General features: G+C 40.2%; 1 protein-coding gene across 9 annotated transcripts in view; it reads left to right on the plus strand.

The window, feature by feature from the left end:
* fmnl2a (formin-like 2a) overlaps positions 1-13,774 on the plus strand; it is a 68,799-nt gene that overhangs the window by 18,760 nt on the left and 36,265 nt on the right. For all 9 annotated transcript variants that reach the window (XR_011980021.1, XR_011980022.1, XM_072685882.1 and 6 more), the window contains exons 2-3: positions 8,788-8,871; positions 13,138-13,218. Coding sequence is in view for 7 of the 9 variants with exons in the window: in XM_072685882.1 (XP_072541983.1) it covers positions 8,788-8,871; positions 13,138-13,218 (165 nt within the window). In the remaining 2 variants the exon portion in view is untranslated. The remainder of the gene's footprint in view (positions 1-8,787; positions 8,872-13,137; positions 13,219-13,774) is intronic.

The following is a 13,774-nucleotide window of genomic DNA, read 5'->3' on the forward strand; positions in this document are numbered from 1 at the left end:
AGTGGAAAAATAGAACAAATCAGATTAACGCTACAGTGACTAAAAGGATTACACATCGGAATTACAGCCTTGGAACTTCTCCGGGGTTTCAGTCGTTGTTGTAATTTCCCCCCTTTTGGAGATTAAGGCGGGTATACGGGATCTTTTTAGCCCTGGGATTATGGGGCAAATAGGCTAACAACATCAGCTGGGAATTGCAATGTGTAAGTCCTTATGCTCATTGCCTTGTTAATAAACTTGTGCACTCTGTCTAACCCTAGTCTCGTTCGTGCTTGTCACAGTTTGGGCTGTAAAATGTCCAATTCCACTGGAGTCAATGAATGACCTGAACTGCAGCAAATTAAGTAATTAGTCCTGGAATATCATCTGCTTTATCTTATTATGCTCTACACCATGGGGGATGGGTGTGTGAGGGTGGGGGGTCCCTGGGATTACACAGCTTATCCTAAAAGCAGACGAGGGACACCTGTGCACCCACGGAATTTAGCAGATTACGGAAGCACGCTACACTAATTAGGGGATAACAGTGACCGCCAACTGCACCTGCACCGGATTCTGTGGGTAACTAGAGAGAGAACTTTATGTCTGGAGAATTTCAAAGGCTCTGGCCAGCTAGCTCTCACTTTGACCTCCCCTGACCAGTGCCGACTGATACTGAGCGTCGGCTCCTAAAGACGATAGCTTAGTCAACAGCTCCAATAGAGTCAGTTCATGCATGTTCTCATATCAGTAGACCATGCACAAGCAAACAAAAAAATGATCATTAAGAAGTAGCAAGACCATCTCATTTTAAGGAAAGTAGATGATATCTTGTTGAGCTAATTTGACAAAAAAGCTTCCAGAGGTTCCAGATGTCTCTTGGATGACCCCCAGCCTGTGTGTGGATATGTTCAATTACATCTCCAGCTGAATTATATCAATATCAATTATTTATATATATATATATATATATATATATATCAAAACATTTGCACAGCACTGTGTATATATCGGCCAAAACATTAAATTGGCGACATAGGCACCCAAGGCTCATTGCTGTAATTCAAGAAGGTTCCACCTCAGAACTCATAGGACGTGAAGAATTTGCTGCTAACATCTTCATACCAGAGACCACAGGACACCAGAGGTTCAGTGGGTTTTGGCGGCACAAGGTGGGGTCACGCAATATTAGACAGGTGGTTTTAATGTTATGGTTGGTCAGTATATGTAACAATGCCATTGATCTCAAAACAGTTATATTTGATCTTTCAAACTAAACCGATTACAGATACCCAGATGCCTCTACAGAAAATAGACATGGAAATAGTTAAGGTTACAAAAAAATTGCCAGGCGTACTTTGCAGCATTGCAGCCAGGAGCAGACCAGTAGCAGGGTGCAGTCGGGGGGCATTTTCTTTTGTTTCTTTCCTCCCCCTTTAGATGCTCGGCTCTAGAAGGTACTGTATTTCATTAACCGATCACTTGTTATTCCTCCTCTTTTTCTGGTGGTTTTCTCCGCCTGCTCTGTCTGGACTGGAATGCGGAGGCTTTGCTGCAGCCCTGGATCAGACAGACTGTGTCTGGCAGCTCCTCTCCCCCCTTCACCAGACTCAGGAAACACTGAGGAAATACAGTAATGTGAGAAAGCACGACTAAACATCTCTGTAGAGAGAGAGAGAGAGAGGGGAGAAAGGCAGGAGGGGTGAGGAAGAGGAGAAAATGAGCTAGCAAGTCTATCCTGAAAATGAGACACGTCCTCCCCCACTGTCTGCTGCAGTGACACAGAGTGTCTCATTAGTCTTAGATTGGACTGCACAGTTTATCATGTTTTTATTCTTATCACAATACTGGCCTTTGCACTAGTGATGTCAAGGAAGGCTGCTGTATGCAGATATGTCTAATCACAGTGTTTTCTAGTGTATGAGACTTTCTATGAGGGATTTAATAGATCAAGGTATTGGTGTAATCCAAAAAAGATGCTGCTTAACTTGGAGATTCCATATTGCTGATATGAGGTGCAAAAACTGAGGGCAGTAGAAATGGAGAAAGTTAAAGTTAAAAGTAAAGCTGCTTTGCTCGTCTCAGACAGTTCTGACAGCTGAAGACTTGCTTCCTGGTGAGATCAGTGACATGCCATCAGACTTTGTAGAGGTGATGTAGCCCCTCTCTTTATTCAGTGAAGAGAACAAAGAGAGATCAGGGCAGGCAAGAGCTGCACACTAGAAATTAAATGGTACCTTGCATCAAATAAGTATAGTATATCCAGTGAAAACCATGTATCTCCATTTTTGTCCGATTTTAGTTTTCTCCATGGTTTGAACCCTGTAGCTTTTCTGTTTACTGCAGATACAATTCTGGATGATAGACCAGTGGAATAAACTCACTTATTTTACATTAACTTCTGTTCAAAGTTAAGAAAGGGTTTTATTGGACAGCGACCATTTGCTAGTGTTTGTGTTGTTGCCCAAGTTTGAATACAGCTTGAATTCAGAGTTTCAGGGTCAAATACCTAAGACAGTGCTGTTTATAGCTGTAATAACTGTGTAATTATACTGCTACTACCTCTGTATAAATATGATGTTGCGATGCTCCTGGCTACTTTTAAGCTAAATTAGTCATGACTGAATGATGATTCAGATGTAAGAATGATTCCTGGTTTTAGAACACAATAAATCCTAATTTATGTCATTTCATTTCAGTTCAGTTAATGACACTAGAGCCGGGAAGCAGGAAGACTGTGGCTCTTGGCATGAACGTGTGCAAGTGCGCTGATTTTCTGGTGGGACCAGAAAAATACATCAAATTTAGGCCATTTGTTTTGTTTTGTTTTGATCCATTTATCATATAACTCATGTCAGACAAGTGGCAGAAATCACACTTTATTTTATTTATTTATGTATTCATTTATTTATTTTTGTGTGTGTGCCCATGGCAATAAGTATCTCTGTCAAGGACACTAAATGTGCAAATGTTTGTGGACACCCCTTCCAATGAATGCACTCAGCTACTTTGAGGTGCACCACATTGCTGACACAGATGTGCCAACGCACACACACAACTTGTCGGAAGTATTGCCAATTGAATAGGACTCTCTGGAGCAGATAAACAGGAACCTACTGGCACCCTGCCATGGAGCAGTAGAACTTTGTTTTCTGGAATGGTGGTGCTCCATCCCATACTTGAGTAGAGACAGGTACTCCGACAAAAGCAGGACAAACTCCTTTTTTATACGTTTGAATTCAGAAGAAACAATGACTCAGCAGGTGTCCCAATACTTATGTCCGTTGTTTTTGAAAGTGCATGAGTGTAAGCTTTGATACCAGGTTAGTCTTTTGATTCAGCCTAATAGCTAAGAGCTCTGTGTGCACTGTTAGAGATTGAATTAAAAAGTCCAGGTTCCTTTGAGCGGTTTAGTAGAAACCCTCTAGGAAACTGTTCGTCGCTTGCTGTCCTTCTTAAACCATATTTTCCAACTCTTTCGCAGTGTTTCCAGATGATTTTGGTCCTTACTGCGTTGCTCAATCTTTAAAGAGGCTATGAATCACAAATGCACCCATAGAGTGCTAGTCAGCATTGAATTTATTGCCCATTTGTATAAAAGAGGCTTGTGGAAACTTGCTTAACTCCATCTCGAACAGCAAAGTGACTACACTATTCTCCAGAACCTTTTTCTATTTATTTGCCCTTTCTGAGCTCCTGTGCAGTTTTCCCTGGGCTGTATTTAGTGCTATGTTTAGCAAGAATGATATAATTTGTAGGCGGGGAGAGTTTAGGCTTGGTTGGCGCTGACCACTGGGAGCCAATTAAAGCACAGGTAAAGCAGAGTTCTGCTAGACGTCCAGTGGCTTTATAAGTTGCTTTACCCAACAGAGCTTTTGGATTGTGCTGTGTTTTCACACTGTTTCTTCTAGTGGAATTTCTATGCAGGTTTATCTGTTATTTATTACTATCCTATGTAAAGTAAGTGTGTATGAAACGCAGGGACTTGGATGATTAAGAGGGCTACAGTGAGTAAGGAGTGGTTTGCGTTTATTTTTACTGCACTAGCTCTCATTTTTTCCTTCTCATTTTTCCTTCTCTTTCTTAGTCTACCCCCCCTCCCCACCCCATGCCCCTTTTCTATGTTCCATATGAGCTCCTTCTGCTTCTTTCCTCATGATTTATTATACTTTTTAAATTCAATTCACCATTTAACTACTGAGCTACTATCAGATTCACTCTAAGCCTCCTGTATTTCCCCCAAAACTCATCTTTTAAGGTAGTGGACATTTAGACTCCCATACATCTGCAAAGTACATTGTACTGCTCAATATCTGTTCTGCTCTCCAATCATAACAAGTGGCCTACAAGGTCTGACTATTCAGTTTCGTTAAAACTGCTTAATATCAACGTGTCCTTTAAGCAGATGCTTGGGCTTGGGTTACTGTCCTGGGTACTTACAGATGTTTGGACAGGTTGTGGTTGCCTCACATCCTATTTAACTTGGCCGGTCACGCGTCGGCTATCTGTCTGAATGTTTTTCTCACTGGACTAATAATAGGGCAGGCATAATTTACTGCCCCAGAATACAATCTGCTATCTCACATCACTGGTGGGGTGAGGTGGTGCATGTGTGTATGTATGTATGTATTGCTGTCTGGAATCTTTAGGGTTCATATACCTGCAGTCCCACCATCATCTCCACTAAAATCTACACCGATCAGCCACAACATTTAAAACCACCTGCCTCATATTGTGTCGGTCCCCCATGTTCCACCAGAACAGCTCTGAGACATGAAAACACAAGACACAAGATACAGCCAGCGCTTTGTGCTTCAGTTAGCTCTTCTGTGGGATCAGACCTGCTAGCCGTCACTCTCAAAACCATCAGTGAGCCTTGAGCACCCATGACTCAGTCCTTCCTTGGAGCACTTTTGGTAGGTACTAACCACTGAACCCGGGAACACCCTGCAAGACCTGTCTTTTCGGGGAAACTCTGACCCAGTGGTTTAGCCATCACAATTTGACCCTTGTCAAAGTGGCTCAGAGCCTTAAGCTTGCTTAGTTTCCCTGCCTCAGACTAGGGGTGACCAAATATGACAATATTTTATTGAATTGTATGCAAAATGTATGCTTTTATGAGTATATTGTTGATATTGTGAGTGCTTAAAGAACATTGACCAACTTGATGTTTCATTTCAGAGAGCGGAATTAGTCCTTAAAAGTCAATAAAAATGACTGTGCTTAGGATGGGACAGTATTTGGATAGTTTTTCAAATCTGATACAAGTGAATTTTTCATTGATGACAGAATATTGCAAATAGTTTCAAGTTCAAGTCTCAAGTTTCAGGTTTATTTGTCATTTGCACAACATGTCAGGACATTAATGCATTGAAATGCTTGTGTTGAGGCTCAGGTTTATGCTCTACAGGAGGACAAAACTATATACATACTAACCATATTAAAATAAAGTTATATAAAAATTATATTCAATAAATACAAAATACACACAAAATATACACACAATACAGAATATACAAAGACAGGAGGGATCTGTAGACAAATGCAATGCAAATATAATTGTGATATCATGAAAATATTTTTAAATATTGTGATATAACATTATTGCAACATTGTGGTATTACCACTTTTAACACATCAACTTAAAGAATTGGCTGTTGATGCCTAATAAATCCCACCCCTTGGCACCTTCACTGTAATTAGAAAATCAGTGTTATTCAGTACCATTATAATTTTGAAATAACAGGCATTTGATACCATCGGTGCACTTTACAAAATGTCCAAATAACTTTTGAACTTTTGATTACTGTCTACCAGTTTGATTTAATAAAGCAGAAACTGAACAAATTGGTTCATAGATTGAACGTCATTATTAAAATAATACTGAATACTGAATTGGTCGCTATAACTGCTCTTACATGAATTGCTTCTTGCAGCAGATGTTTACATAAAGCAGAGGTCCTTTTAATCTGTAGTTAAGTGTCTACAGGCTGTAAAGATTTGTGGACGCTATTTTATACTGCTATAGTGATTCACATTGCATTACATTTTGGATTTCAGATTGTTTTCTGACATGTGTAAGAACTTATTTTGTGGCTGTCTGTGGCTGGCTTTGTGTTTTTGCCCATCTACTTGTGTTTTAAGAGGCATATATGTTGAATATAAGGACATTTTGTCCTTTGCCCCTGGTTATTTCTGATTGTTCCGTCCTCTAGAATGTTTACAGTCAAAAGTAAGGCAAATCGTTTTTTTAATTTAACACTTATCCCAGCATTTGTTTCCAATCCGTACTTCTTTTTTAATGACGGACCCATTTTAAAAGCAGCACATGAATTCACTATCCCCATGTGTGCTGTTGATATAGTCTGGATCCGATAAGGATGACCACTCCTGTTGAAAAGCTTTGCGCCCCTTTTCTCCAACTGTGCCCTTTTGATGAGGCTGGAAAAGACAACATCCTGAACACTTTACTGGTCCCATCTCTTGCGCATTAAACACCACTCTGGAAGACTGTAGAGGGCAAACAAACAAGAGTTTCACAGCTGAAAACACACCAACAGATGATAATAAAATCCCTACTACATTTTTTTCCACATAAAGATGTAAGCTACAGTGTCAGACTGTTTGTGTTGGGGGTGGGGGGGTTAGACAGAATAATACCTGTACTTAAAAGCAGCTAAATTTAGGGATTCTATTTTATGGTGTTTGCGTACATATCAGTTAAAGTGGGCTGTGTGTTAGGGTGGGATGGTTTGATTACACATAATTGTTTCAGCCTTACCTAATCCACTGAAGGGTGGAGTACAAAAAGAGAGAGACAAGGGAGCATGGGAGAAGTAGGGAGAGCCAGAGAGAGGGAGAGGAGGAAAGGCAGGGGAAAGGGGTCTGGAGCCAAATGTTGATGTTGACTCCACTGTTTTTGGGGAGTTCCACAGTACAGATGTGTAAAAGTAGGGCAGGAGGAAAAAGGACAGGGGTTGTGTAAGAGCGGAAAGGGAAGGAGTGCTTGTTTTCTTCACGCTGGGAGTTTGAGCTAACACGTGTGGATGCACTGCTACAGTCCAAGCACTCCAACACAAAGCAGCTGCATATGGGACCGATATGTTATCTTGATGCAAATAAGGGGTAAAAAAAATCCAACAGTTAGGCTTTGGTTGCCAACCGCCCATGTGCAAAACCATTGCTGTTAAAATAAGTGGAAAATGTGGGTCTTAATAAATTACAGAAAAGATGTGGAAAGACTCGTCCTGGTGTGTTAGTGTGTACACGGTACTTGATAAAAAGGAAAAATATATATTTTTTATCTCACTGCACTAATCAAAACCTCTGACATTTTAATAGTGCTGAATGAGACCAGAAGCAGAATTAGAGTCTGTTGAGGAAAAGGAGTCATTGTCTCACATGTTTATCACTTAAGGGCAGGCAAAGTGGAGGTTCTGGGGGTGCTGCAGTAGCTCCTACTTTTCAGGTTGATGTTGAATGCTCCTGAGGGTGTGGCCCTCAGGGCATGTGGCTAAAATGCAGACAGGTTTAGTTATCTAGAGTGAACAAATTCTACTTGGAAAAATCATCAGTACTGTATCACTGACCAACTACTAGTTTCATAATAAAGTATTTTTAGTAATTAGTCCTTAAGTGTAATTGGATTTATTGCAGCACAATATGTAAAATGTTAAGGGATAAAAGAAATAATTAAATAATAATAAAAAAATAATTTCCCCAGTTTTAAACAGCCAATTAAGCATGTAAGGCTCCCAACACTGGGAGGTTGAGGACTGGCAAATGCCTCCTCTGACACATTTACCAGCCGCCACCGCCTCTTTTCAAACTGCCACCAATGCAACATCACCAGGTAACCAACACACTCTGAGGCAAGTGCCCGGTGCCCAGCTCTGATGCTGGCTAGGAACACTGATTTGATATGGGGTGAGAGAGAGAGAGCCATCTACCTCCCAGAGAGAGCAGGGACAGTTGTGCTCTCTCTGGCTCTGGCTGCTGATCCTCGGTCATAGTGACAGCTGCCAGATTCACATTGTCAAAAAGAGAAAAAACTCTTGGGACTGAAGGGTGTATTGGTCATACGAAAGAGTCATACCCTGACAAATAGTTAATAATTTCAGTTAAATCAGAACCATATAAATAATCAGATGATAAAAATGTTTATAATTAAATTTGAGCAATATTTCCAAATATATGTATGCATCAAAAATGGCACTGACATACAGCTCATACAGCATAAGAGAACACCCTACATTATCAGTTTCTCTGGTTTTACTATTTATAGGCAATGTGTTTAAGGGAAATTAACATTGGCATATATTTTATAAACCCTGGACAACATTTCCCCTAAATTCCAAATATAAATATTGCTGTTTAGGCTGTTGCAGGCTCTCCACTAGTTGTTCACATTGCTGTTGAGTGACTTTATGCCATTTATAGTCTGCAAATTCAGGTAACCAAACATATTCATACATATTGTACTTTTGCAAACACACAAAGCCTGGAAAAGTGTACTGAATCTGTGTGTGGTGTGTGTGTGCTGTGTGTGTGCTTTATTAAGAAAAGATCAGGACAGTGAGACTCAATACTCAGTACGTCCAGTTACATAACTTCACCCTCACATCTCTACCCTGTTTTAGCCCCTCTTCTACCTGGGCCTCATTGCTCCTATCACCCTGTATCACCTCTGTGACCTTTATGAAGCGGTGGGAGTCTGTGATGGATTAGGATAAACCCATTCTCATTGCACTTATTTGACTGTACTCTATAGCCCGTCTCTATGCTTATTGTCTTTCTGTGTCTCTACAGAATTCCATGAACTTGCCCCCAGACAAAGCCCGGCTACTTCGGCAGTACGACAACGAGAAGAAATGGGAGCTCATATGTGACCAGGTAAGCAGCTTACCATGATTTAACTTTTTCTTTCTTCCAGACCACCTGGATGCAAGCACAGAATACAGGTGTTAGTAGCAGAGTAGGGCTGGGCACAATGCTGGTACTGTAATTATGGTGCTAGATATGCTGATTCTATCATTATATTATAAAAATATTTTGGAAAATTGATAGGAAGGCTGTGTTTTGGCAAGACCCTGGCAATATAATATGTGTCATCAGACAGGGGTTATGAGTGGTATCAGATTACATCACAGCATTAAACCACTGGGTGATTCCTCAACACACTCACTCAATCACACACTTGAAATTCTGATTGGTCAGAATGCTCACAACACAGTGAGAACAGGCAAGAGGCTCTCTCTTAGTGCCACAATGATGATTAACCAATAATTCTGCAATGCATTTAGCTTTGTTGTATGTAAGGAGACAGTTGTCTACGTAGTTCCCACTCCTGCTCAAGTAATCCACTGTTTGACCTTGACTGGATGCCTTGTTGGCATTCTCAGATATTAAAAGCATATCACTACGCTGCTGCTGGATGAGCAACTGTACAGTTCTCACAGTCCAGTTATTGACATTTGCACAATTTGCCATGTTGACTAACACAGACGCTTCTGGCATGGTCTGTGGTAGACCAAAATGCACAAAATGCAAAACTGAACAATAAAGTGTAATAAGCAATATATGTCATAGGCATTTAGACTAGGTGTCTGTCATCACTTTGACTATTGTGTAAAAGCTATGTCTCCATGTATGTTTCGCATGGTTTTTACATCACTAAGCAGAGCATGACCAGCTAATGCTAAGAATATCTCTATATTCCATAAGACCTTTTACATTAATGGAGCAATACATTGGCCAGCCTCAGGCAGGCTTGGCTCAGATTGTTCCTGAGGACTGTCCCTTTTCCTGTTATTGTGTACTAAACCTGCTACAGCTATCTGTGGAGTGGCCTTCACCAAGGCCACACATAGAGAGAGAAAATGGTTTATCCATAGATTAGAGTTGAAATTCTCAGAACAGGGTAAAATGTAAATAGATGTAGATGTAGGAGAATTGTTGTTAAAACGCTTGGTCATGCAGCTCTGTTTTCATGAGGCAGCTGGAGAGTAGTTCCATGATCACAGTGTAGTGGAATGTTTGAGCCTCTGTGAAATTTACAGTTTGACATTATCATTGCCATTCAGGATCACGAACAACCACTCCTCACTCCACACCACTCCTCAACATCTAAATTCAATCAAACACCCTAGACAGAACGATAACAGAGCTGTTGACTGTTGACTTAAGGCCAGACTTTTCTGGTTGTGTGTGTGTTGTATGTAAATGAGCTTTTTTGCTTTAGAGTATTTGTAGTATTGTCTTTGTGTTTGGCTGTGGGAGCTGTTCCAGAGAAACTGGTGTTATCAATTTCTACATTGGCAAGCTTAGTCCGAGTATTGCCTGTGATTGCAGCATGATCTAAACCTCAACTAATCTCCATTTGAAGAATTTAAAACAGCATGTGTGACCTACAATCTGCTGGCCCATGTGGTCAGGATAGGCGTGAGTGTGTGTTTTTGTATGTGTTTATGTGACATGGGTTGAGAGATGAGATGGCAGTATTAGAGGGCATAAATGTGTTTTGACCATGTAAGAAATATGGCACAGACATATTGCCTCAATCAGCCACAAATCAGTGAGGAGGAGAAGGAATAGGTTAACTTTTCATAAATGTTAATATAAAGAGATTTTATTACCAGTAATTTAAGACATTTTCTATAGGTCCTCTCATCAGGAAGTGCTAACATTATGTAAAGGATAGATAGTATTGATGTAAAGTATCACAAAACTCACAATGGGTCATGAATTTTGAGTCATAGATTGGATCATTTTTCCAATCACCAAAAATGAAAAAGACAGAAAAATGTAAGACAGTAATTTAAGCTTTTAGTTTAGCTTTTAGCTTTTTTATTTTTTTTACTGCTTTGTTTGTATTAGTGACTTTTATTTTGATACAGTCTGATTTTTCATTTGGTGACTTGTTTTTGAAATGACTAAGTTTGCTCTTATTATTAGTGACTTTTATTTTGACATGTTCCGTTTGTTCATTTGTATAAGTGACTTTTATTTTAAAAGTCTGTTTATATTAATGACTTAATTTGACATGACTTGTTTGTTCAGTTGTATTAGTGACTTTTATTTTGACACTGCTTGTTTTTTTTTGTTTCTATTAGTGACTAACTGACATGATCTGTTTGTTCATTTGCATTAGTGACTTGTATTTCGACACTCTTCGTTTGTATTAGTGACTTTTATTTTGACTTAATCTGTTTGTTTGTTTGCCATAGTGACTTTTATTTAGACCTGTTGCCTTCTGGCTCATGTGACAGACAGCTTCTTAGACTGTGTGCAGCTCTGTATCCAGAGTGAGGGAATTAATATTACTGTAAAAAGTAACAGCGGCACTAAAACGGTATTCCACACTTTGTTATGGTTAAACTTTGGCAATTAATCCACAGGTTCACATGCATTCTGAACTGTGGTGGTGTGTATGTGTGTGTGGGTGTGTGTGTGGGGGGGGGGTTATATAATAATCCGTGATCTGTTACACCAGTAGAAGAGAAGGTCAGCAAAAGCTGTTTCTCCGCAAAGGATCTCATAAATCATTGTCCAGCTACTGCAGTACAAACACCGCTGTAACGAAAGGGAAGTGGAGTCTGATATGCAGTGAGCTTACTGTTTCAGGTGCTCTTAAAAAAGCAGCCAGTCACATCCTGTCCACTCCACTGATCCACATGATCGTCCACTTCACATGCTTCAGGCCCTCTCACCTACCATGTACTGAGCCCAGCCCTTCACTCACTCAGCTCCACATCATAATGCTTTTATCAGGCTCTGCTCTTCAGCACAGGGTTAGTGTGTCAACAGCAGCTGCCTTTAATATAGCTTGACTGTAACTGTGAGGTTCTCACACCAGCTGTGTGCGACACTGCCTGTTAGAGTCAATAGAAGAGGCTGCAGATACACTGTATGGACAAAAGTATTGGGACAGCTGCTCATTTATTGTTCCTTTTGAAATCAAGAGTATTATAAAGGATGATCCTGCTTTTGTTGGAGTAACCGTCTCCACTTACCAGGGAAGGCTTTTTACTAGATTTTAGAGCATTGCTGTGAGGATTTGATTGCATTCAGCAACAAGAGCATTAGTGAGGTCAGGATGTTGGATGATCCCCACTTCATCCCCAACTCACCCTAAAAATATTGGATGGAGCACCATCATTCCAGGGAGCACAGTTCCACTGCTTCACAACTCAGTGCTGGGGGGCTTTATACCCCTCTAGCCCATATAGTCAGATCAGTAGTGGCTGAACAGCACAGATGTTCAGCTGTTGTGTTTTAGAAATGTGTCTTTATGTGTTTTTTTAAATAAATGAGTTTAATGTTGTGTATAAACATTGTGTTATCAAAACATTGTGTTCACTCGTCAGTCACTCATGCAGTCTATATATGAAAGCTAAGGTGCAAAAACAAAATGTTTACATACAAATATATATTATCTCTTTCACAAAAACCTTACCTTAATCTCCATTTTTGCTGATTTTCACTTTTTAACATATTTTGAATATGGCAGTTGCCCTTTACACTGTCTAAATTCACGACCAATAGAAATGCTCAAATTAGTTTGAATAAAATTTTTACACTTTTACAATAAAAAAAAAATTAAAGGTCAAATGCGACCACTGGTGCTCAACCCCAGCCTCCTAAATTCATGTCCTGTGGTCACATACTTCTGGGCCATGAATTGATCAACAGTGGGTCTTTTGTTGTTGTTATAATAAAATTAAGAAGGTTTTTATTCCTCTGAAAAGTTGCCATTTTGGAGGCAAGGTTTTTGCCTGACAGTGACTATATGCACCTGTTCAGTCTACAGCAGTTTAGCTCCGCCTATTCACACTTTTTTACCTTTTAAGAGTGTTTTAGGCTGGACTGCTTTTTGAAGGCTTCTTTTTGAGCCTCAATTCACTGCACCTGATCAGAACTGATGTTATTTACATATACCAATCTTAAAGACTGAGTAACGTCTAATTCTAAAAGATTGTGTTGGAACCTCAGGGAACCTCAGGGACAAAATAAAATGCAAATATTGTCTGGTATGACTCCTATAACAGAAAAGGTAACTAATTAGTATCTAATAAGTTGAGTTGCTTGTCTGTTGGTTGGTAAACAAAATACAAAAATCAGGATACAGTGTCCACTCATAACACTTTCTTTCTCTCTCAGGAAAGATTCCAAGTTAAGAACCCTCCTCACACATACATCCAGAAGTTGAAGAGTTATCTGGATCCCGCAGTTACCAGGAAGGTAAGTTGTGATTTGCTGTGGCACTTTATGTCCTGACCTTCATGGCTGTCCCACCCCAGAGATAGACCCTGACCCCAGAGTAGCTCCATGGCATCAGCCTTCTGCTGTTTTGGGAGAATATCATCCGGCTTGTTGGTGAATTGCCAGGATTGTGTCTGAGGGATGGGCCTGGCTGGGATAAACAAGTTAGCAGAGACACACAGACAGCAGACCTACAGAATGGCTCCAGATAACTCGATCACCCACCACACAACAACGCCAGGAGGACAGGAACAAGCACGGTGTAATGTCTGTATATGGAATAGAGAATGGCATCTTACCCTGGCCAGATCTTCTGTGATTGTATTATAGATTCAGAATGCTGATTAGCTTGGATATAGAGAAACTAGCGTATGCTCGCTGGTCTTCACTGTGGATGTAATAGTATGAGGCACGCATAAGAAAGACCAGTAAAAAAAGGAGGCAGGGAAGGTGGGGAAATGGTGAGACACCAAAAAAAGGACCAAAAGCAGAGTTTAAGAGTTCAGTCAAAAACAGCTTTGTTGAACCAAAGTTG

The sequence above is a fragment of the Salminus brasiliensis genome, chromosome 8 (genome assembly GCF_030463535.1).
Source record: "Salminus brasiliensis chromosome 8, fSalBra1.hap2, whole genome shotgun sequence".
Lineage (NCBI taxonomy): Eukaryota > Metazoa > Chordata > Actinopteri > Characiformes > Bryconidae > Salminus > Salminus brasiliensis.